The sequence below is a fragment of the Ciona intestinalis genome, chromosome 3 (assembly GCF_000224145.3).
Source record: "Ciona intestinalis chromosome 3, KH, whole genome shotgun sequence".
NCBI classification, from domain to species: domain Eukaryota; kingdom Metazoa; phylum Chordata; class Ascidiacea; order Phlebobranchia; family Cionidae; genus Ciona; species Ciona intestinalis.
The window spans coordinates 5,530,456-5,556,032 of NC_020168.2; the positions used below are offsets into that span (position 1 = coordinate 5,530,456).

The 25,577-nt window shown below is 35.7% G+C and overlaps 4 protein-coding genes across 5 annotated transcripts in view; 1 reads left to right on the top strand and 3 right to left on the bottom strand.

Moving 5' to 3' along the window:
- Window positions 1-1,677, top strand: part of LOC100187370 (autocrine proliferation repressor protein A-like) — a 5,395-nt gene extending 3,718 nt beyond the window's left edge. Inside the window, exons 9-10 of the mRNA XM_009859779.3 lie at window positions 160-322; window positions 592-1,677. Of these exons, the coding sequence (XP_009858081.3) occupies window positions 160-322; window positions 592-711 (283 nt within the window). The 3' untranslated portion in view covers window positions 712-1,677. The remainder of the gene's footprint in view (window positions 1-159; window positions 323-591) is intronic.
- LOC100177236 (sorting nexin-13) lies at window positions 1,079-16,201 on the bottom strand. 2 transcript variants are annotated; one of them, XM_018811120.2, is made up of 26 exons: window positions 16,078-16,201; window positions 15,372-15,499; window positions 14,705-14,816; window positions 14,285-14,371; window positions 13,426-13,547; window positions 13,081-13,189; window positions 12,334-12,375; window positions 10,833-10,928; window positions 10,430-10,537; window positions 9,901-9,978; window positions 9,562-9,645; window positions 8,742-8,880; window positions 8,255-8,364; window positions 7,402-7,495; window positions 6,959-7,072; window positions 6,338-6,417; window positions 6,018-6,122; window positions 5,524-5,664; window positions 5,205-5,274; window positions 4,702-4,844; window positions 4,108-4,314; window positions 3,648-3,833; window positions 3,201-3,389; window positions 2,745-2,883; window positions 2,325-2,469; window positions 1,079-2,050 (listed from the first exon to the last, which is right to left on the bottom strand). In XM_018811120.2, exons 1-26 carry the CDS (start codon window positions 16,084-16,086, stop codon window positions 1,906-1,908), a joined length of 2,982 nt encoding a protein of 993 aa, XP_018666665.1. In that variant the 5' UTR covers window positions 16,087-16,201; the 3' UTR covers window positions 1,079-1,905. The 2 variants fall into 2 exon arrangements, with proteins under 2 accessions (XP_018666665.1, XP_002125747.1); XM_002125711.4 differs by lacking the exon at window positions 12,334-12,375.
- On the bottom strand, window positions 16,179-20,886 carry LOC100185039 (DNA-directed RNA polymerase III subunit RPC1-like). The gene is given in 3 exon segments (XM_009859781.3): window positions 16,179-20,686; window positions 20,688-20,744; window positions 20,746-20,886. Coding segments are annotated over 3 exon segments (4,176 nt in total). The 5' UTR covers window positions 20,851-20,886; the 3' UTR covers window positions 16,179-16,672.
- A 2,208-nt stretch (window positions 20,887-23,094) lies between these two features.
- Window positions 23,095-24,795, bottom strand: LOC100187425. Its single transcript, XM_002128488.4, has one exon. The coding sequence runs from the start codon at window positions 24,452-24,454 to the stop codon at window positions 23,513-23,515; it is 942 nt and encodes a 313-aa protein (XP_002128524.1). The 5' UTR covers window positions 24,455-24,795; the 3' UTR covers window positions 23,095-23,512.
- Window positions 24,796-25,577: the final 782 nt, after the last annotated feature.

The following is a 25,577-nucleotide window of genomic DNA, read 5'->3' on the forward strand; positions in this document are numbered from 1 at the left end:
GTTGGAGCAATTGTCGTTAAGTGTCTTGCTCAAGGACACATACGCCCACAATGGTAGCAGCGACGAGCCTTGAACCTATTACCTCTGGGTTAGAGGCAGGCGCGCTAACCACTACGCCACGGCGCCACTAATGGAAAACATGTGTTTACTTTACGCTAGGAGAGATTTCCGGCGCTACAAACTCAACGAAACAGATCCAATGTCAGGTCCAGTGCTTCAGAAGATATTGTGGGTATTCGATGGTGTTACGAAACATAGCGACACAGAGTTCAGTGCTGCTTACTCTGCTCCTGCTAAAGGGTGGCTGGCGTTTTTCATTGAGGTTTGATGTGTGAACGGCAACTGTAAGACCGATAATTCAAATGACTTAAAAGTAGCGTCGTAGTTAAAACCTTAAAAGGTGACTATTTAAAGAAAGGTGCTACGACGCGCTTAGGCCCGGGCTTGCGGCCAGCACGGGACCTGGTATTTAAGCTTGACGTGTTTGGGTATTACTCCAGTAAAGTAACACAAGAGTAATAAAAATAATATAACCGATCGAACTTTTGTTTTCAGTAAGGCATAGTGTACTTAAACCGTTTTTGTTTTCAGATGAGTTACCCGGTTTCCGGTGGTTCAGTGATGGTGGTAACAACTGAAACTAACATGGTTCCTCATGACTTACCTTTTCCTGATTGCTCTGGGGAAGACTGCATGGGAACGTTGGTGTGATTGTTACCGGTTACTGCATATAGTAAATGAAACTAATAGAAGTAATACGAATGCAAAATAAAACATTACAGTGTCTGTAAAGTAGTACTATATAATAAGTCTGAGAAATATTTAAAATGCACTCTATGACATTCGTTACAGCAGTGTTCTATTTCGCACGCTTCTTCTCGCCTACACGGCTGACAATTTAGTTAAGTTTCTCACCAAGGACACACGGCAAAATGTGTGTCAGCATTGAACTTGGAATCCGGTATTCCTTTCCCACGATGCCTATAATAAAACTACTGAACCAAAATAGGATTCAAAACTTACCCTGTCCAATTTAATCCTGCGTTTGTGGGGTGTCCATATATATATCGTCGACGTGTTCGATTATTCACAGTGCGCGTTTATTTCGTCAATGGGTGATGCACGTTAACAATAAGCAATTTCTATTGCACTAGACACTTAGTACATGTGAGTAAACGACGTATAAAGCTACGCTGGTGTACGTGGTGAAAAATGCAAGGGGGTTTCAATCGAGACCAAAAACATGGCGAAAATCGAAGGGAAATGGTTTTAACCATCTGCGTTTGCTTTTCAATTGTACTATATCTTTAGCGCTACAGTGTGAAAATCACTTGAAAATTTAAATTTTATGTTTAGGAGTTGGTTAAAAAGACGCTGCATCATTTTGGATGCTGATTGAATTATTAGAATTAAGTTGGAAATCTTAAGCTGCTGAGTGTTAAATATGGTTATGATGTCATTGTTGATGACGTCACTGATACGATGATGACGTATAAGATCAGATGCAAATGTTAGGCTCAGGTAAATCATTCAAGGAGAGAAGTTGAGTTGCTGGTGTCAATCATTTGGATGACGTGATGATGACGTCATTCGTAATCACAAAGACGGATGACGTAACGAGTGGGTGATGTTGAGATTGCACAAGGGGCGTTACGTCACTCTGACGTCACGAATAAAGTAGATCACAGGACACGCAACCATGTTGTAAGATTGCACACACGGGTAGAAGTGACGTAACATTCGACTGCTGAATGTTGCGACAAAAAAAGCACCGAAACTTAATCGTTGAATTGACGAGATATTACGTCATGAATATGACGTAGTAGGCGGGATTCTACGTCAATTACATGACGTGAGAGACGAGATTCTACGTAACGTATATGACGTCACACACGGGATTCTACGTCACGATTCGAAACGACGTAGAACGCGCGACTTTCGCTCACGAGTTTCTTGTTTCCACTTGTCGACTCCGCGTGTCATAAGTGCCCTCTTGTGAGAGCGCATCTTAGGTGACGAGGAGTGAAACTTCGTGAAGAGATCTTGAAATCTAGGTTGGAATTATAAGTCCTAATGATAAATTGCTTGGTTTATATTATATTGTAGACATTGCACTTTGGAAACTGTTTGAAAAAAAACTAAGTATAATAGGCTATTTAAACAAAACATACAGTAGATTGGGGTAAAATGGGTTTTCAATCTCTTTTCTGGACCTGCTCTATGAAACAGAACACCTGTGTTATAAAGACTGTAATTGCCCTGCCACATGAGGATAAATAAGTTACATTCATTCATTTCCAATTAAACACAACTCTCTATCTCACCTGTTTTCTGGGAACACACGACACAGCACACCTTCTAATAGAACGTAACAGAACCTCGTGTTGAGCTCTTGATGTTGGAGAAGTTCAAACAGTCGAGCCATACCTCGTCTACTTGTCTCGTTACCGACGAGCGGCCGTACTTCGTCTAAAAACGAAAATATATAAAATAATGAATCGTAAAGTTTATCAAAACAGTTATTTATCTGTGCTGTATGTAGAAGTCCGTATTTTTGCCATTTTTGTGTTGATAAAATAAGTATGTGAGATTGAAGCAAGATGGAAACTGGTAAAGCATTAGCACATAATATCGCATTTAAACAATTACCAACGCCATTTAAGCGCCGTGGGGATAATTATGTACACATTCTTTAGTTGTGTATAAAAATCTAAAATTAATAAATAAAAGTAGGAAATTCTTACCTGGTATCACGCCGTGAAGTTTGGTCTTTGTGAGAACACGAGTTCTCATGACCGTGATGTCATCACGAACTGGTGTGACATCAGCAAGTATTCCACCTGGCCAAAACGAGTCTTGGAAAGTCCGAATGTACTCGCTCACCTGGGTGAAAAGTTAAATTTTAACAAAATGGGAGTAACATGCAGTTTAATATGGTTATAATTAATTCCTAGTGGTTAGAGAGCTTGTTTTCAGACTAGAGGTTGGATGTTCGAGGCTCAATGCTGCCTTTGTGGGGATATATTTTCTGGAGAATGCACTAAAATGTATTTTATCTAACCCAATGGTTGTTTAACTGAAACGTGTTTTCGGCGACAACACTTTTGTTGCTATTTTCCCCTTCATTTTATGTAATTTCCAGTCTTTTTTTACATAGAATTTTAGATAATTGTACCTAATGTTTTCCATTAATATCAAACCTGCTGAGCTGAAACTGCATTATCCACGTAATCCACGATTTTTCTGTTCATTCGATCCCCGAACACAGTAGTTATGACTTGTTGTAATGCAGCAACCATCTGTCGACGTAACCACTGGTTTCTTTGCTTCAAGTCAAATACTTCATCCATAAGGAGAAGTAGGATTCGCAGCGGGATGTTGTTTTCGATCTATGGGTTGAAGGTTGTTATAGGAGTTTAAACAGGAAATATATAGATTAAATAGAAAGTTTTGGTGATTTTTCATGTGATTATTGCTTTGGCCCACAAAAGTAGCAAGACCTAATGTGTATGAAAAAAAAAATATTCGAGCAAAATTACAAACATGCAAAAAAATTAAAAAAATTTCGACCAGAATTAAACCTAAATTTCGACCAGAATAACAAAACCTAACATTTAAAAAAAATTAAAAATTTTAACCAAAATTACGTTATATTCGATGTGGTTTTCCTCATTGCTAAGTTTCCTCTCTGATCCAGGAAGTTTATCGGAAAACTTCTGAATTCCTCCGGACACTTTATCGGATGCTCTTTGTATTCCACCTATAAGGTTATCCGGAGCTTGGCTCATGAAGTTGGCGACGCTCTGCGCTGATTCTCGCATCATGGAGTCCATCTGGAAGAGAAGGATCAGTGATGAAAAAAGATTCGTATCAAAAACAAATCTTTAATTTTTTGAAAAGTTTGTTAAAATAAATTTGCTATGAAATTTTTCGCTTTCAATATTGCAGAATACCACGCAAGAACTAAAATGGTTATAAATTTCATTCAAATATTATAATTAGGAATTTTCTTCGTCTAAAATTAAAAAAATGTTTTTAAAAATATTTTTACAGTTAACTGGCTAACTGCTATATAATCTCTATCTTTCAACATAAAACTATCCCTACTTTGCTTGCAAAAGTTCTTGGATTTTTCTGATAAGCCTTTGCGTCCAGGAAGGTATGTAAACATTCCATGGCTTTCCCACAATGTTCAAGTGATAGAACAGAACTGAGGTATTGGTTCAACTCTGTCCTCCTCCTCTCTAAGAAGTCCTCCTTTAGATCTTTGAAGAAAGTCCTCCCGGGGAAGCGGATGGTGCTCAAGTTGCTTCCCTGCATTGTTAAGAGAAGATGGATAGTTTTCTACATTTTTTTTCAAACAAATTTTACAAAAAGGTTAAAAAATTGGAACCATAGACCACACAGAAGTTTCAAAAACTTTCACAAAGTAAAAATATATAAAAACATTTTTAGCATGTTTTGTGAAAAGAACCAGTGAATCCAATTAGGTTGTAACCAACCAAAAAAAAGAATAAACAAAGTTTTGATACCAAGTGCCTGAAAACTTTTGTAAATTAACAATATACCTTCAAAGAAAATCAAAACGTGTGTGCAATACAAGTTTAATTTTGCAAAGCTAAAAACAGATTCAGAAAATCCAATTATGTTGTGACCCACCAAAACAAAACATACCACTGGCCTACACTACACTTGACTTACATTTTCCTTCAGACTTAAATGAAGGTCATAAAACTCTCGGTATCTGCGGAAAGTATCCCATGATTCCTGCCTACCATTACCCCAGTGACGAGTTACTGTGACAGCGAACATGGCGTATGTTTTCCCATGCTCCTTACATATGCCTGGGGAAGCAGAATCAATTATACTGGAGCAGTTACTTTATATTGAGCAAGAAACAGATGGGGAAGCAGAATTAGGTTATGGTGGAGCAGTTACTTTATAATGTGATAATGAAAGGCAAAGACAGATTTTGGAATTAGGAGATATGGAAATGATAGCTTGGCTTATTTTACATTACATGCATTGAAGTTTGAATTTTGAGTATAATGAATAATTTTAATATTTCGAAAAGTTAAATACATATAATCGGTTAGTTTAGATGGTCTATGTATTGATTCTCTTTCTGTACCATTTGGTAGTTAACAAAAACTTTTGTTAAATTTAAATTGAGATTGGGAAATGTCATTGTTATATTTGGTTACCTGTTTGTGTTATAACAGCAGTTAGTTTGTTGACTTCTTCATTTTCCGATGTTGATATATCATCAAGTGACTGAAACATAAGATATGTCATATAAAAAAATACTTTTTATAGAGAGTGACAGCTTTCTATTAGAAATCAATGCTGTATTCAAACTAAATTTTCTGATACCCATTTGTATAAGACTAAGTGACTTATCATTTTTTTAAATCAAAAAAATCTGGTCTGAAAAAAAAAACATTTGCCATCCCCGGCCCAAATACTTATGCCATTTTTGACCCCATTAACAAACACAGAGATTAAACAAAAAGTTGAACCTACCGAACCCACAGAACCATTGGTGTCATTTGATGTTAGACTTGTTTCGCGCAGCAGATCAAGTTCAGCAAGCAACCTCATGTAATAAGGACTTGCTTTAAATGCTGGGAAGAAAGATTCACTTTTCTGCATGATGCCAAACACCTAGGAAAAGAAATTTCAACTTTCCTACTTTATTTAAGAAAAAACACCATTGTAGTAGCATTTAAACACTATATATGGGTAAACACAGCTTGGTAGTGGACCTAACATTTCAGCCAAAGTTGATCTATTGCCCAATTTAAACATTACAAGTTGTTTTTTAGGATCTTCAGAATGCTATTAACTAGATAATACTGGGTTTTGAAGCTCAATACTTCCACCATTGTAAGTATGTGTGTTCTCCGACAAGACTAATGGTTTGTTCAACAACCACACAGAAATACAAAAACAACTGCACACAAAGTTACATATAGCGCTTAAAACAAATTTCAACAAATAAACAATTGTTACAACACCTTTTGTTGAATATCATCAAACACATAAGGCGATGGCTCCCCAGAGTCAAGCTTCTTCTTCAAGGCTCTATCTGTTGTTTGATCCAGCGGCACCCGTGGTTCTGCCTGCAATATAAATATATACCCCATTAATCTGGTATTATAATAAAATTACCTGCCTTCTGTTGTTGTTTTACATTAATCTGCTGAAAGAACAATAACAATAGCAACACAAACTGGTATCAGAAATTGTATGAATAAACTGTTCCAAATTTTTTATGGAAAAAGTTCAAACTTTTTAATCATTACATATAACTAAAATAAAAGGTGAAATATATTACATGTTTGCTGAGGTATTGGTCATATATGTTGTGTCCTATGGCACGAAGCATCTCCATGTCAGGTGTTCGTTGTATGGCACCTGTGAATCAATAAAACCACGATGAAAATTTATATAGAATGGGATAGGCTTATGAATGAATTAATGCATTGTGTCAAATGTATAAAACAGAATTGGACAGAAGAATGAATGAATAAATCCAACATGCTGAATTAATAAACAAGAATGGGACATTCTTTATCAAATGTCCTAAGTACATGATTAGTATCAGGGAAATTAATGAATGAATGGGACCTATATGAGTTGACCCACTGCCCTGACATCTTGGGTGCTACAACCCATTAGTGACCACCGGGTTGGAGCTATGTTTACTAAGAGTCTTGCCTAAAGAGGCATACACCTAACAGTATTAGTATCGAGCATTAAATCCAGTATCTTCAGATACAATGCAAGCGCCTAAAAACCTGGGCCAGGTGTGTAGTATGCATATTTATTTTACTGTACGTATTTCATCTGGTGACAGACAAAACGTCGAAAATACACTACGTTTTTCATACCAGATAAGCCTTTGAAAGACTATTTACATTAGCAGAAGTAACAGAGTGTAATTGGTTGTTCTAACCTTGTAGTTGTTGCAGCTTCACTTCATTAAGTTGTTGTTCAGCAGACGCACGATATCCATCCACTGTTAACCAGAAGAACAGATATGCTTGCCCATTCACTGACTGCATGTATTCTGTGTGAATAAATAATCTATAATTAATGTTATGGTCTTATTTGCATATTATTATATTTGGCTGCAGAAGAGACTTTAAATTGATTTTTTAGGAATTTTGGGTCTAAATTAAAATTTTCTGGGTTAGGGTTATTAAAATATACTTCTGCGGTGATAGCAGAAAAAATAAAAAGGGTAAAAAGTTCAAATCTACTTTTAGTCTCTTAAAATGTCAAAAAGCAAAACCTTAAATGTCAATCTGTTTAGGGAGTTACATAGGCATTTAACTGAACAGATGTAAATTTTTCGCATTAGGCAGAAACATAATCAACACGACATACAAAACTCACCAATAAAAATTTGTAGAGCGATGTTGTTCCTCAATATCACACTCAATGGAAGATTGTATAGTTTGCTCTTCTCAGTTTGGTAACCTTCCAAATCCTAAGGAGAAAATAACAATTAAGGAACTAAATTAACGAAATAAAATAATACCTGAGTGGTAATTTAGTTATTGAAAACAAGTAGCATCGTTATTATCAATTTATTTGCAAAAAGTCACCTAAAAAGACTAGCAAAGCCAGGTCTACAGTCTAGTACCTTCTGCTCTTGAACTATTTTACCACTAAAATAACCACAACGTCATATGATGATTTTGCAAAAATGTGTTAAAACCAGACATATAATAACATTGTATATTACATGCATTCTCACATAAACAGAATTTGCATAATCCCTTATGAATCATGCTTGCATTACACTACAATATGAACTGATTCACGTTAAAGTAGTTAAGACTGTGGGTAAATATAGAATGCATGTAACTGGTGATACACAAATGTATGTAAGATGAATAATATACCCTAGTTTGCTAGTCATATCCTATTTATAAACCAAACTTTAAGAAACTGTTCACAAAAAGATATTCTACTTTTTGGACTAATTATTGCAAAATGTTAACAGTACATTTACGGATATGTAACATAAAAGCAGTGTTGTGGACCTGTGGTATACCTACTGTTGTTGTGTATTTTAAAGCATTAAAAATTGATATTCGTGCATAAAATTAAAATTGATAGAAATATAATTTACTTACATATTGATGCATATATATATTTTGCCTAAATACCCGACCTTAAAATATTTACAATGTCTGGTAGCAATAACAACAGAATGTCTATAAAATTACACTATCTTACTCACAAGTTCTATATTATCAGTGTAAACGTTGCCGTCATGTTTCTTCCTTATCTGACGCTCGCATAGATTTTTCACATACCTCATGCTACCGAGCTGTTGTTTAATGGCGGGGTCTGTAATTTAAGGTAGTGACAAAGATAGTGACGTATCACTATATGGTACATGTGAAATATTGGTAAAATAACTGTTTATTACTTTAATTGCATAAACTCCAGCAATAGGACAACCAGCCTTTATATGCTACAAGCCTACAATCTCCTATGAATATAGATTAGAACATAAACACAGTAGAATATCTAAACTTCCAATGCCTAAGACTTTTATAGGCTACAATCTAGGCTCTTACAATTAGATTAGAACAGTTGTAAACACATTGTACAGTCATATGTATAGTATTAGCCTATTACACAGCTAGAACTAAGCATACCTAAGACCATATGTTGTTGTTTTAGTTATTTATAATTTGACCCACACACAATAGTTGACTTACCGTCTCCGACCGTGTCCTTGGCTCGCAGTCGAGCGATTTCTTCGTCACATTTCTCACGTATCGAGTGTAATTCACCGATCTCGGAGCTGTGTCGTAAAACGTTAAGAAACCACTCACTTGTAATGCAATTGTCGCTTATCTAAGACAAATAATATGGGTTTAAAAAATAGATTCTCAAACAGTATTCTATGAACTTCATAAAGGTTCAAGTGTGTCGTAAAAATTAAGTTTCTTAGTTTATTATTAACTGTTGGATTACTCTGGTATGAATCCACACTGCAAGTTTAGCTATATACAATATTTCTATTCTGTATGGGTGAGGTCCATGAGGACCTGGGATTTAGGCCAGACTTGGCCCATTAGCCCTATATAGAATATAACTAAATACCTAATAAAATAAAATAGTTTTAGCAAGTGTTGTGTATTATGTGGAGGCGACAAAGATATTTAGATGGTCTAATGTGCCATGACCTTAAAATGATTAAGAAATGTTGTAGGACAACTTCCATAAAATTTATTTTAAATGTTGGTTGAATTATTCTATTTTGCGTCAGTCTAATATTTGGCCTACTGTGTAATTTGAAATAAATACACACTGTTTTAACAAATTAAAATAGACTTTTATCAAGAAATCCTGGAAAAATTAACAAACTTTAACCATATCCAGGATAAATACTGGTGCCCTTTCTTACGGTGTATGGAAAATTTTCAACCAGTTTATTCTAGACATAAAATGCAATGAATTGTTTGCATGTACTTGCTATTGAACAGTACATGGCGGCAGCTACAGAGTGGTACAAAGCAATTAAATGGCACTTACCAGCCAATTGACGTACTGATTGAGGTAGTCTGGATCACTGTACAGTTTAAACATTGGAAGAAATACTCCATGTACTAAAAGCTCCTGCAGGGAATAGTGGAATATTTAGGTAAAAAAAAATTAAATAATAATTTTAATTTTTTTAATATATACCATAGCATTAAAATTAATGAAAGATCAATTTATTTTACAGAAAAGAACAAGGAAAACTAACACTGATAACACTTAGGTTAATTATACAGCCTAATTTTTAATTATATTTTAATATTTTTTGTAATTTAAATAGTACCCATACTGTTAAAAAAACATGTGAAAAACTCTTATATGATATGAACGTACCCTCATCATGTATTTGAGCGGTCGACAATGAAATTCATCGACGGGAAGCAAGAGATATAATAAGACTTCACTCACATCCTGTGTTGAAAATGGTGGTTATGCATGTGGTAAAAAAATATCAGAGATCAGATGATTTTTTTAAAAAGTATAGGCATATATTAAAGGAAAAAATTGTAAAATGTAACCCCATATATATTACTATACATATTTTTATGAATGTAATGCAAAAATTTAACGGAGAATGATTGCATTTATAATCCTAGTAAAAACAATATATTCGCTGTTCGTCGCTTATCCAACACAAAAGTAGGGGAAACAGAAAAGATTTAACAGTTTAAACTAAAATCAATGTGTTGTATACCAAGTACCATCAAACTATGTACAATTTTTTAAACAGTACATAAATCTTATTTTTTTATATCCAAACTCTATTAGGGTGAAGTTTGCACAGTGGCAGAACATGGTCATATGATTTAATGCCAGGATTGGCCCATTACCCCAATGTAACACCCGCACTAAACGTGCTTACTTGTAAATATTCACTTTGTTTTTTGACACCAAAAGACACTAATTCTCGACAAGTTTTGGAAAATTTGATTTCGAAATCGAAAAAGCAATCCAGAATCGTTTCCACTGCCTGTATAGGAATGTACATGTTTGAAAAAATATCTTTAGCAAGTTTTAAAATAGGTAGGAGCGTCATTTTTAATACACTATCCTAACTATACAACTATTTTTGCCAAACATTGAATGCAAAAAAAAAAAGATATAAAGAAAGATTTTAGCAGAAATAATGTTTTATAGTTTTATAGAAAAACAATTTTAAAAATGTCCGCGTGCTGATTTACAAACAACAAGTAAAACAGACATTGTTAATTTGTTAAACAGAGAGAGCATGAAAATTGTTTAAAGCGTATATAGATGTTTCTTACTTTGTCTGATCCATTGTCTGACCCATCAGATTTATTGTTATTGTTTGTTTGTGATGCTGATAAACTTTCGACAGAATCTGTAGACTGCTGGCTTGTCTGTAAAGGTGAAAATCATTAAAACTAACTTCCACCTTGAAATCTGTTGTAGCATAACATAAGAATTTCTGATCAGGTAAACTGTAATGTTAAACTAAACTCTTATTAAGATTTATAGCCAAACAAGAGGAACAATAATGGCAAAGGGAGTCATAAGTGTCTTTTCTAATTTATATTTGAGAATTAGCAAGCATTTTCTACTTATGTTAACTTAAATTTTACATGTAGTAACTTTAATTTACAGACAGATAAAGAGTACCAATTTACAAGTGATATGACAATATCTGCATAACTATTGAGGTATGGTATAATAAATAGACCATGTCATTGACATTTATAGTTTTTTTATAAGCACAAAATAAAACACATTGATAACCTAAAGAGATTACATTTTCAATTTAATAAACGAAAAAGTATTATTTTAATTCTGATTATCAACATTTTAGTTGTAACAGAGTATAAACAAAAGCAACATAACATATAGCCATGCAATGTAATAAAGGTGAAACAGTCATCTGTTACAACCTGCCAACATGAGGTGCTTTGACAAGCATATGTCAATATGGTTGCACTTTATTGAATATGAGTAACTAAGCAAGGCATTGTAATGGCATATGTTACAATGCCAATCAAATTTACGGCTCTCTTGATAACAAAGGCTTGGGTGTAGATTACAGGCGAACATTATTGAAACGATCTACATACGGCACTCTATGTGTTGATTTGTTGGGGGATGGAGACATCAAAATAAATGTGGCATGACTAGTAGCCATAAGTCATATTTAGTGATTATTGTTTATAGTTTGCTATTAATACACAAGGAGTTTCCTTTTAATATTATCCAAAATCTTTTTTATCAAAAATAATTTAATATCAGCAATACAGATATTAAAAACCTTAGCTGTCTAATAATGAAAAACGCCAATAAATCATATTACTTCCGCACTTTATGATATCAAACTGAATAAACTAATACATGCTGCAATTTTCCCCAGAAAATAAACACAAAACGTCTGCGCGGGAAAAGTATAGATGGAAGCTAGCAGAATTTTAGCTTTGTTTCAGCTTAATTTCATTCAATTCAGCGTAAGCGTCAGATTTATTGAGCAGACTGAGCGCTGACGTGAAATAAAATTGAACACTTAATGAACTGGTTAAGTCTTATTGATTAACTTGGGCCTTGCTAAGGCATGCAAGCGGAGATAAAGAAGAAACAGAAAAATACAGTTTAACGGTTCATCTGGTGTGAAAAACATAGTGTATTTTAGATGTTTCATCTGCCATCCGACAAGAGAATGGGAGACCAAACATTTAAAATACACGTTTTCATACCCCATAATCCATTGAAAGATAATTTACATTGATTCTGCCTGGTAGCAGAAGAAACAAAAATATACAGTTTCACCTGCATTGCATCTACCCTTTGTTTCCATGACAACATGTCCTCCTAATGTAACCGGATAATGTTGGAACGAAAATATCATTGAAGGTGAAAATTTCCCGATAACAACACACAAAAAGTGGTGCAGATTAAATGATATATGTATAATATAGCCTAAACTTCGGAATTTTGCGGCTATTTTAGTTTTTTTTTGTTAGTTTTGGTATTTTTATTACTATATACTTTGCCCACTGTTACCAAACAGTAACAGTAAACACAAGAAATTATTTATATGTATATAGTAATATAAAACAAGTCAACAATTAAGTAAATAAGAGACATTAGTGACAATACTCACACTTCCCCTATTGACCCATTCAAGTTAAATCAACAAATACATTATTTTATCGCATCAGATTGGAACTGGATAAACAAAAAGGGAAGAATATGAAGTGTATGGCCTTGCAAATATAATTAAACTGATCAACGTTACTGACATGTGAAATAAATGCATCTGACGTTTAATGACACTCTAAAATTGTATTGATCCATAGACTACTGCCTTATGGATATAACAATAGGCTGGAGTTTAGGTTAGCACAGACGCACTAATATAAATGTACTGTACATGGGTCTACTATTTGATTCCACTCTTAGTATTGATTTTACCTGAAATGAATCAGTTATTACTCTGTTCAAACCAGTATTGGGTGGTTTAAAGCAGTTTTAAGCTGTGTTGCAACTGGGAATTGAGTCGGAATGTAAACTGACCTGGGATTCTTGAATTTCAACTTGAGCTTTGCGGAAGCATTTAACATGGGAAGCAAAGTCTTCAACCAAGTTCTTGGTTAAGTAAGGTTGCCAGTCTATGCTGCTGAACCTATGTGTTCAACAATGTGGTAAAACCATGGCCATAATATGTTAATTGTGATTGTAAAATTCAAAATGTTCGCAAAATAAGAAAAATTAAAAAAAAAATCAAATTAATAATTTTTTACCAATCTTTCATTAGTATCTTACTATGATATTACATTCCTTTTTATAAACAGATACACTTACTGGCACATTTTAACAAAAAGCTTAAATTGTGAAAAAGGATACAAGAAATAGCTGTACCTGGATGAAAGAGCTCTGATGACATCATGAAGAGTAACGAGGAAACTGTGGAGGAACTCGGGATCATCGGATAATCCGTTGTACCAATACTTGATGTAGTCACGGAGTAAATAGTCGAGGCACTGCGGAGGGTGGAGTTAAATATGTTATTTTAATATAGGGATGTGGCTTAGTGGTTAGATGCTTGCATTGTAGGGGAAACTGGGTTTGACGCTATGCAGTACTGTCAGATGTGGATGTTATGTATTCTTGTACAAAACATATACTGGCATTACTACTGAAAAAACATTAAAAAACAACCATAAACAATCTATATGGCTATAATACTAAGTCACACAAGCAGCAATGAGGTGTATGATATAAGACACCCTTGTTATAATGACTGACGTCGCTCTGCCACTAATGGGTTGTCCAATTTGTTAGTCAGTCATATAGAAAAATACGATCATCTACATTCTACGACCTACTATAAGTCACACACATGGTAACTCGTAAGCGAGCCGCGGTAACTATAAGAATAACAGAACTTTGTTATAATACTGTGCTTGCTCCGTCGTGTGAGCGTAAATAAGTGTCATTCATTTACTTTATAATACAAAGCATTTATTTGTGTTGAAGGTTGGACAATAACTGCTGCACTTATGCTGTTTGCGTGGTTTAATAGAAAGAATACCTAGATCAATTTTAAAAATGATATAGGTACAGAAATCAGTCTAAAAATTGGTCAAACAAATAAATATTTTTGATCAATTTCTCCGAAATTATTTATGACAGGGCAGTAGGGTACAATATAAATTATTAAACATAATTAATATATTTTTTAAAAAGACCATTAAAAACGAATTAAATTTGATCTTACCTCATGTAATCTCTCATCAATGCTGCTTGATGATGTTAAACGACGATCTATATTGAAATCCCGTTTTGAGTAGTCTGTTTCCAACACCTGGTAAGGGTATGGGCTTTTCATTAAGTGCAACTGATCAAAGTAGAATATAATACATTCAATAGTATGATAAACCTGTGTTTTAATGTGTAATATAGTATCGGCTACCATTTGTATACAATACTATCTTATTGGCTATTGCATTGAACTTTTTATAAATTAAATGCTTAAACTTTTTTTAAAAGGCACAGTATATATATTACGCCAGGACCATTCCAAAAAAATATTTCTGTTTTATAAAATTAACTTACGCTGGTATACAATGCCTTTCTATATGACCATGTAAGTCTGCCCTCTAAAAATCATTTCCTACATATGTATTTATGCACAAACCTTTGGAATGCCTTGAGATAAAGATAAAGCTTCTGGTGTTCTTGCAAACGCAAAAGCTTTGACACTTTGTTTCACATTTCCTTGGCTGTGGTCGTAAAGAATTGCTACAACTCTGGTAAGTATATATTGTGGTTTATGTTTGTTTAATATTGTGGCTAGTAAGATATACAATATATTTAGATTTTAGAGACCATGTATAGGACAACAATATACAGTTAGCTTGTTTGGTATTACTTGTCAAATTGGGTTTCAGAGAAGAAAATGTGATAACATTTGTCGTAAAGCAGAATATACCAATAAAGTATCTGTCTGAACCAAGTTCAAACAAATACAGCAATAAATATAATATTTTCAAAAATTATGATATTGATTTTAAAAATATCATATTCTATGTTGTGTTTTATTGACTATTGTTGCCTGTAGGCTGTAGCAAGAGAATTAAACCTACATTCATTCTTTCAAGATTATCAGTACTATAAACAGACTAATATCAAACAGACCACATGTCCCATTTATCAGCATTAAATTTCCAGAGATTACTTTCCCATTTAATCCCTAGATTAACAAACTCATTAGTAATTTATACAGTCACACTGGTACTTTAGAAATACCATGTTATAGGATTCAGAGACCAAGAAAACCTTAAGTTAGTTTAATTCTTACTTACCCTGCTAAGAAACAAAGCAGATATAGGGCAGCATAGAGAAGTCCAAGCAAACCAAATGTTAGAAATCCGAGAATTAAAATAATGGCACCCCAGTATATTCCATTGACAGAGTTAACAGTTGAGTTGGTCTGAATGTAAATATTGTTACAGCCTGCTGTGTCAGGTGCAAATCTAGTCGATGCATTGAATGGATGTACATTGCAATTGCAAATATAAGTTTTAACTTTTAAGGTAAACATTGGCCCCAGCAATATGATCACAATAAGTAATTCTTATGTAACATTTTACACATTGCAATAAAAGCTACATTATTATTGTTAAAAGTCAGTTTAATTTATAGAATAGCCTATAGAATATAGATATATTATATATTTTAGTTCAGTTTGACATGAGTTTTTTTTGTATATTGGTATATTTAATTAAGCCTAGAGTACCACAGCAAAGCAAATGAAATAAAGTCACTTATAACAGTAACTTTATTGCCAGTTATTTAAAACTTGAAATAACCTGGGGCAATTACAACAAGACTATGAAATAAACTAGTTCTTGGAAACTAGAGAACATGGAAAGACATATGAAGTAATAATTGCATATGCATCAACTAATCAATATAATAAAGCCACATATATATATATACTTTGAACTACAAAGCTGTACATAATACATAGTCTATATAATCAATAAGAACAAGAATTTAATGGCATACCTCAGTCATTCCCTTTAAGCCACATTCCCTCAGCGGTAAGTCACAAGTTACACACTGCTCAAATCAAATGGCAAAACTTCTGCCAAAAAAACTAATTTATCTGAAAAACAAAAATGAACATAGTTGACAGCAGACTGAATTTTCAATGGTTTAGAATTTTAAATTGGCACAACATCTGCTATTTAGCATTAATTAAGGATTAAACAGATTAAATGTCGAATATATACTGACACTCGGACAGACAAACGAGATTTGCGAAAGACGTGCATCCTGCTTAATTACTGGAAATTTGTACCAGCCAAAATAAATAGCTTGAGACAGTTGTTAATAGGAAGTCGTGACTTACAAAACACAGGGGAAGTGGCAAACAGTATCCAGTATCCTGGTAACAGAGTACAATACTCGAATTGTTGAAAAAAATCTAATTCACAAACACAGTCATATAGTCTGTTGTTGTATAACCACCACCACCACAGCACCATAATAAACTTTTTTTTTTAGAAAAAAACAGCATTTTAACTTAATATCATGATTGAGATTGAGCCTATAAAAAATTAAACGAAATAATTTGTGTTTACACATTGGCAGTTGAAGTTTACTTTGGTACAGTGTTCAAGTGAAGTTCTGGTTGATCAAAAATCAAATTTCGTTTCAGGCTTTGAACTTTCTTTACTGGTTTGTGAAGCAGCTTAAAAATACCAGTTCCAATGTTCATGGGTATACCCATGATAATGCATTCTGACACACCAGTTATCACATCTGTTTGTCCATAATATGCAGCATCAAAGAGGTGGTCCGATGTCTTCTCAAACGACGCAAGCATCAGAACACTCTCTTTCATCCGGGCAAGCCCGTAGCGCGTTATACCGAGCACCTCCCCTTTGTAGGTCATCAGATCGGCAAGCAGCATGAGGTGTCGCCGGTCAATGCTCATTCCATGGCTCACCATTGTGTATTCGACTTCATTGATAATGGTCTGTCTCGCAGCTTCAATTCCTAGACACCTTTCAACTTCCATGGTGTTATTAGAAGTAGTTTTTTCACCGACAACACCAGGAATGGCCATCACACCTCTCAAGTCATTGCCTTCAACTAGAAGTTTGTATTTCTCCGACCCTCCATCTGATTCATCAATATGAATGACTGCACGAGAAACTGCTTGCAAACCTTGCACCACCACCTTAGGCACTGCCTCCTTTAACGATTGAATGACATTATATAGCGACTGCTTTGTGTTTGCTGCTGGATGCATGGTAATGATGTCCTTGCACTGGATGACAACCTGAGCTGGCTTTATGGGAAGTCTAGACGTACAAAGATTATAACGTACAGTGTCTGCATTAACTTCAATCTTGAGAAGTCGGCATCTTTGCAGGTCGATTTTGATGAGAATGTAGCAATCGTCAGGCTGATATACTTCTTCCATTAAAGAACAAATTTCACCCAGTGTGGTCTTTTCTATTCGACCTTTAGCAACACGAGCTATGTCAGCATCTTTATCATTCGTCAACTGAGCAGTGATAATGGGAGTACTGATGTTTTTTGAAGCATTGATAATCTCTTTGATCCTGGGAACACCAAGCGTGATGTTCATGGATGCAACACCGGCAAAGTGAAAAGTTTTCAGTGTCATCTGGGTTCCTGGCTCTCCAATACTCTGCGCACACAGTGCCCCAACAGCAGTGCCTGGTTCCAGGCGTGCTTTCATGTATTTCGAGCAAGCCATATCAATAAACTCCTTCAATTGTTTTGAAGTTATCCTCAGCAATTCATACAGAACAGCAGGCTCTGTTTTTCCGTTATCATTTATCCCATACCGGGTTCGAGTTTTGGTCAAATCCTCAGCATACGTGTTTAAGAATTTTAACAAATCTTGACGAAAGTCTTCAGAGAGGTCTTGCTTCTTTTGAATTAATTCTTCAGCTTGTTTTTTGACTGACTTCTCACACAAAGGGGGCTGGTGCTGGCAGGGAAAATTTGCCTGGACAACTTGCAGCACTCGTGTAAAATCAACGGGCCGATTTTTTCCTTCCATGTCAGTTGGATCTAAGCCATCTTCCCCGTACACAAACTGTACCACATCTTTAGTAGACGACCGGACTGTAAGATCATAATGGCCACACAGATCTTCTAGAGATTTAACTAACCGACGCTGCATATATCCAGTCTCTGCTGTTTTAACTGCTGTGTCCACCAAGCCCTCTCTACCACCCATAGTGTGGAAGAAAAACTCAGTTGCCGTCAAACCTGAATAAAAGCTGTTAGCAACAAAGCCTCTAGCTGCAGGATCTTTAGAATGCTTTTCAAAATGGGGTAATGGCCGGTCTTCAAAACCATTCGGTACCCTGTTGCCTCCAATAGCTTGCTGTCCCACACAAGCGATCATCTGAGAAATATTGATAAAAGAACCTTTGGATCCGCACACTGCCATTATAAGTGGAGTGTTGCTCTTATCTAATTCACGCAAGCAAGCTTTACCTGCGTAATCACGAATAACTGACAGTTCCTTCAAGATGACAGCTTCTAGAGTTTGTTCTGGCGTGCAGCCAGGCTGTGCAGGCAATTTACCACGAGCTAAGGCCATAATGTATTCATCACACTTTCTGTATCCTTCAGTGAGTAATTCATGCTTTGCCTGCAGAAGACCTTCACCTGGAGTTACATCTCCAATTCCAATAGAGAACCCACGGTTGCTCAGGAAAACCGGGCAGATTCGTGCAAGTCGCCACATTGCATCAGCAGCTACTTTTTGTCCATAATCTCTCAGCAAAATGTAGAATATGTTGTTCTTAGAACCAGAGCCCAATGTGGACTTATCCATTGCACCAGCCAGAAGTTGCGAGTTGTAAATTACGACAAAAGAATCGTTGTAGCATAGGTCCTCTCCTTTCCCACAGTATTGCTTGCCTTTGGCCCGAAGACACGCTCTAACAGGGCATTCTTTATTAGGTTTAAGAATCAGACTAAAGATTTGCTTTCCTGTCCATAAAGTAGCGGGTTTAATAATGCATGGAGGGGGAAGGTCTATCTTGGTTTGACGATCCTCATATGCAATAATGTAGCTAATAATTCGCGCTGCCTGGGCCCTGGTAAAGAACACTTCTTTCTGAGTGAGTAGGTAGGCTGCTGTGATAAAGTCCTGAATGGCAGCTATAAGAGGCTCACCATTGCGAGGTGTTACCATGTTATTTTTGGTGCCCATCAAAAACAGAGCTTCAGCCTTAGCTTCTTCAGTTTGTGGCAAGTGTAAGTTCATTTCATCACCATCGAAATCAGCATTGTATGGATTGCACACGCACTCATTAAACCGGAATGTTCTATGGTCAGCTACTTTAGCAAAGTGAGCCATGATGCTCAGCTTATGCAGTGAAGGTTGTCGGTTGAACAGACATACATCTCCATCCATAAGATGCCTTTCGACAATATCACCATAGCGTAACTCATTAGCTGTTTTTTCACGGTTACCATACTTTAGAAAACGTTTCATGTTGTTATGTCTTTGTTGTATAAAGTTTGCACCAGGGTGATTATCGGAGCCATTGATAACCAACTTTCTCATTAATTCAATATTGCTTTTTGTCACACGCTCAGGATATGTGAGAACCTTGGCGACATGAACTGGTACTCCAACCTGATCAATACGCAAGTTGGGATCTGGAGAAATTACTGTACGGCCCGAAAAATCTACTCGCTTACCCGAAAGATTGCCACGAAATCTTCCCTGTTTACCTTTGAGTCTCTGCACAAAACCCCTTGTAGGTTTTTGAGGCTTCATGTTAAACGGAATGCCAGATAACTCACTGTTTATATAGAGAGCGCACTGCAGCTGCAGGAAGTCCCAATCCTCCATTATCATATGTGACTTAGCACCTGTTGCTCTGTGCTTCTGTATTACATCATTTAAGAAAATTATCTCGGTCAGTTTCATGGTCAGATCGTCCTCGTTTGTAGCTGACTTTAAATCAGTAATAACTGAAGGTCTAATACACAACGGGGGCACAATAATACGAGTTATTATCAAATCCTCGGGCCTGCTTGCTTGCGCCTTCATTACAAGCAAAGGAACATCTTTGTCAGGGATATTTCTCAACAACTCCAGCACAACCAAAGGGTTCAAATCTTCATGTGCACGATGAACATAACTTTCTAGCTCCTTATTGTGTTTCACAGCCAAATTAAATGACTGATAAAACTCCTCAATTTCAGGACGAATAATTTTCTTGGTCATGCTTTTGTATTTTTCATGGACTATTTTAAGTAAGCCGCATTTTTTTACTGTGCCATTCATAGCACCACAGTAAAAACACGAACTGCATTTTCTTGCTTGCGTGTGAATCTTTTTCCTCAAAGACCGCAACTGTAAGTAAGTAAGCCCAGGCCGTTTCAGTGTGTCTTTATACGCATGTTTATCCGCTTCCATCAACATGACACGACTGCAAGATTTGCAGATCATTTGTAGAATGTTAATAACTGCCCTGAAATAGCCAGCATGAAAGCACGGCAATTCGAGATCAACATACCCATAATGTCCCACACATTCTGCGAGGTTTTTACCACAACTGTCACAGTTTTTATCCTTTTGACTCGTGCCCATCCGTCTGTCCAACACGTCCATGCTCAACAGCTTGGTGACTCAAGTCTTGGCTATAAAGAATCTTGGGTACTACCCTGCAAGTGAGCATATTGTCTCATTTCCTGGGGTGTTTGAACCCCAAAGCATACTTGGCTTATTTTCTTGGCAACATCTGTTGCACGGTATTGCTCTTTTACCATTGTAACAATTATTAGACTGGTATTTATATCCGATATTTATCTGTATTAAAAAAAATAATGAGAAATTAGAATGGTTTATATAAACAAACCAATAACATTATTTACAGCAGTAGTGAAACACATAACTATAGTTATTAATATTATAGTAATTTGAAAAATCAGGAAATATAATACAAAGCGTAAACAGTTATAAATATTTTGATTTACAAATAAACAATTACCCACAAAGTAACATATGTGGTAACTTGTAAGCGGTCACGGAATGTATGAATCAGAACACCCGTGTTATGACGACTGTTGTTTGCCCGCCATGCGAGTATGAATAAATTACATTCATTCGTCTATACTAATACTCAATAATCTATTTATTAAGATACACTGGTCTTTGAACACATGTCTAAAGAATTGGGCTGCTTAGTAATAGTTGTTTACCACTGCCGTGACGATATACAGTCCAAATACGAAGAACACAGACATACCAAACAACATACACACTGCGACTGAACAGCTCACGCGGTATACAGGTACACTAGTGGTCGGTTTGTATTTATACGTACTCGGTACCATAGAATATTGTAAGTCTATTTACTTTGCTCGGTACCATGGGCCCCAAAAAACGACAAAATTTCGCAGATAGCATTAAATTACACATATATCGATACATGTACAGAAACATAAGCAGTTACGTCATGGCTGTATTCGTAAACCTATTTCTACCGGCCTATTTGAGGTGAACATCGATCAGATTTGTAATATGGAGCCGATTGAGTCATACGGTGATGAGTACTGCGGAACAGTGTGTGTTCCATATTAAACCAAAGATTTTGATCAGACCAAAGTATAGCTCTTCGCTCTGTATACTATTTGGTAGGGTTGGGTGTTTGGGGAAGATAGGCAACTTAGGAGTCTAATACTCGGTCTAAATAAACTACAGTGATGGCCCTGATGGGTGTACTGCGGAACAGTATTTTTTGACGAGTTTGATCAAACCCAAAAAGCGTTTCTTCTGTATAGCCTACTATATGGTATTGAGTAGGCCATGGGTTAGGTAAGATTTTCAAAGAGTCTAATACCCGATCTAAATGAACTTGCTCCAAATAAACACGCCATACAACGACGTCATTATTTAAAATGACGTATGGGGATCCGACGTCACACTGACATGATGTATGAAGATTCTGACATAGGCAATCATGAAGCAGAAATATAGTTTCTTTGATATTTTATTTTTCAACAAAACGACGTAATTAGACAAAATAAGTGAAACGTGATGACTTTTATTGAACAATCTTCTGAAAAATAGAAACAAGATTAAAATAGCTTTATTTATAGATTGTGGCTGGTGCTATAAACCCGCATTCTTGATTGTTTAAAATACGATCAGGATATTTTGACAATATCTGCTAACATTCTATTATCTCGTCATATTTGATAGTAAACAAAAACTCAAATAATTATAAAACCGTTTCCTCACGCCCCGGTTGTTAATTGTTTAAATTGCGATCAAGATATTTGGACATTATCTGCTAAAGATGTCCCGTATTTTCCCACCCAAATATATTTTAAACAAAGGGAGACGCCGGTGAAAATAACCAAAATGAAGAAAGCAGTTTGTGCATTTAAAGTGGGAGCCATGCCCTTCCCAAAGCTGATTAAGTCAATTTCTGGCGCCACGCCAAGTATACGCTTCAAGCATTCAAGCGGTTTCCCTGGGGCTGCAGTATAGTAACTACAAAGGGCATGCTGCGGCAGAATTGTAACAGAAGCTAAATCTGTTTACTTTGCTTTGACGTCAGCACGTTAGAAAAATATTGTCTATAGACTGTATATTTCCGTCGAAGAATTATGGAGTTTAAAATGATTGTGCGTTTTTGCATGTAAACCTTCATCACACACTGTCATTCTAGAACAGTATAAACTCATATTTGTACTTATATACAGATATAAATTCATATTTGTATGTAAAAAGAAGTATAGTAGGGTGCGTGAAGATGGAACACATTTTCATTATATTTTCTCGTCTAATTGGTATAATCAAAGAACATGAAAAGAATTATAAAACCGTTTCCTTTGGATCACTATAGACCGTCGTTAATTGTCAGGATACTTGGTTATTAACTGCCTAAAGTTGTCCCGTCTTCCCCGCTCTTTACTGGTATTCTTATAACCCTTTGCCAATATATTATTGTTTAATAACTAGACTTTAAACAAGATTATCTAAACGAAGTTTAAACATGACACATGTTTCAATTTTTATCATTTCTATTCTGCAAATTTATTTACAAAAAGCATAACTTATAGTTTATACAATTTACGATATTCCAAAAATGCACCTCGCAAAATCAAATCAAATAGAAAGCTGTTACCATTTGTAAGTTTCGGCTAACTGATGTAGTGTAAGACCGATATACAGTTTAAAATTAATATATTTACAAAGGGTATACGGTCATATTTTTCTGTAATATTCTTTGTCTACTATAGCCATAATGGGGCGATATAAAGGAAAATAAAAACATGGACCAAGTACGTTACCCCAACCAATACTATATAATACCATTTACAGAAAAAATGGGCTAGAAACTCATGTCATATTCACGCTTAAAAGGCAAGCAAGTAATAATGTGAGCATATTATGTGAAATCAGCTTTTATCGAATGCAGTTTTAAGGAATTGTTTTCGCAAGATTAGTTTCTCGGACGGCACTAGCTTCGGGAGATACAGGCTGTTGTTTCTTCTTAATGCAAGGTAAGATACGATGTAAGTAATCTGTGTAGCTAAACGCCACGGCACACACGTTGATTAGCGTGTTGATCCCATATATAATGGCAAGGAAATAAAAGGAGTAGTTTTCTGATGGGTTTATCGAAAACGCTGTGAATGCTATGTCGGTAAGAACACACACTGTCGTGGAGACGCTTAGTCGAATTATTACCGATGCCATTTTGTTGTTTCTCTTGAATTTAGTAATGATGATGTGCTTTATGATTGGGTAGAGTACAATCGCCAGGAGGAATATTTGAATGAGTGCTTGTAGGGCGTAAACGACTGGCACAGCAATTTGTAAGAAGATGTTCGATCTCTTAGTGTGGCAGCTTAGGTCTAGGTTGAACTGTATAGGTATTGCAACTAGCATACCGATTAGAATTATTGGCATTGTTACGATCCCGATCAAAATTGTTTTGCTCAGCACTTTGATGTACTTCGAGTTTAAATGAGTGAGAATGGGCGATTGGTAGAATGTTCTCTGGCGCATCCATAGAATCAGGTAAACTATTCCTCGGTTAATATTGGCCAGAACAACATTTATTGCAGAAAATGCGACACAAAACGCCGTTGTCGATGCAGGAACATGAATCTCCACTTCAAAAAAGCAAGCACGCAGAAACAAGATGCCAACTGATAAGACGAAAAGAATATTTTCTTTTCTCAGCGCAGCTACTTTACAGCGAACGGCAAAAACGGCAGCAACGATTAAGCCGTACAGTGAAAAAGCAAGCAGCAAAGCTACGATGCATTCCTCGGCAATCATATACGGATTCCCTGCCACAGTGATGTTCATCACGGCTGTCGTTGAAATATTAAAAGTTGCTGTAGCGGTAGACATGCTGATCGAGGCTTAAATTAACTCAACAGATATTCTAAACCAGCACCTGAATAATAGCTTTACACATCACAAATGTTAGACAATCCAATTCTTCCCCACCAGGTAGGCTATTATGGTTTAAATTACCGATAGGTTTAAATTATTCATCTCCAGACTGACGCTTTTTCAAATTCACATATGTTCACACCATTGATAAAACACAAAAGCAAAAGTGGATTACGAATAGGTATAGTAGTTTTATTACCCGGTCGCAAAAGCAACTGCAACAAGCGTCAGAAACATCACGTTAACGACTAAACTCTTCTGCACAGCTTCACTATATATATAGTATCTGCCCTCATGTACTTGGTCTGGCTTTATACACTATAGATATAATTGAACTGTCATGTACTATATCAGAACGAAAGCGATAAGATTTTAACGAGCAAAAGTTCTTCGCAGCTCGAACTGCGGTGCTCTATTATCACTTTGTTTTCGTATCTTTGCTCGAAACTCTAGCCAGCTTCGACCAAACGCGGACTTTTTCTCTGTGTTATTATCAATTTCAGGGGACAGTCGATTCTCTTCACCTGTAAAAAGCGAGCACTTGCCACGAGATATATTCCAGATCTCAATCTCGCTCATTTTCAAAAGTATAAACTCGATTATTTGCTTCAAATCCGTAACCATATATTTCATAAACAAATAAAAAATAGATTCCGCCAGAACGGTCAAATATAGTATAATTTTAAGCCACAAAATTGACCGAGCAAAGTCTATTTATTACTCAGAGTATTTTAGTCACGCATTACATCCCGGTAGGTTAAATATATTATGATTTAGTTTTCCAGTACAGTCTCTCTTGAAATCCTGTAACGCCGTAAAGGAATGTACTTCTCTGGTGTTGTATGTTTTGGCAGCAACCGCTTAAAGGTCGACTATGCTTAAGAATTTATTTGTTTACCAATTGTTTTGCAGAACTAAAACCTTAAATTCTGTATACAACCGTTAGGTCTATTGTTTTGTATAATTTACCATTGGTTAACCACTTGACTTTTCACGAAATTGCAAATGTAGATAGTGCAGAGGGGTAAGATGGTACACGTTTAGCACATAATATCCAAACATTCTGATCGTGTTTTAA

Bases quoted from the DNA above. Each gene is read 5' to 3' on its own strand.
- LOC100187425 (XM_002128488.4), bottom strand. From the start codon at position 24,454: ATGTCTACCGCTACAGCAACTTTTAATATTTCAACGACAGCCGTGATG.
- LOC100177236 (XM_018811120.2), bottom strand. The intron at 13,548-14,284 runs GTAAGATCAAAT...CACCCTCCGCAG, and splicing joins TTGATGAGAGATTACATGAG to TGCCTCGACTATTTACTCCG. The intron at 9,646-9,900 runs GTACGTTCATAT...TATTCCCTGCAG, and splicing joins CGCTCAAATACATGATGAGG to GAGCTTTTAGTACATGGAGT.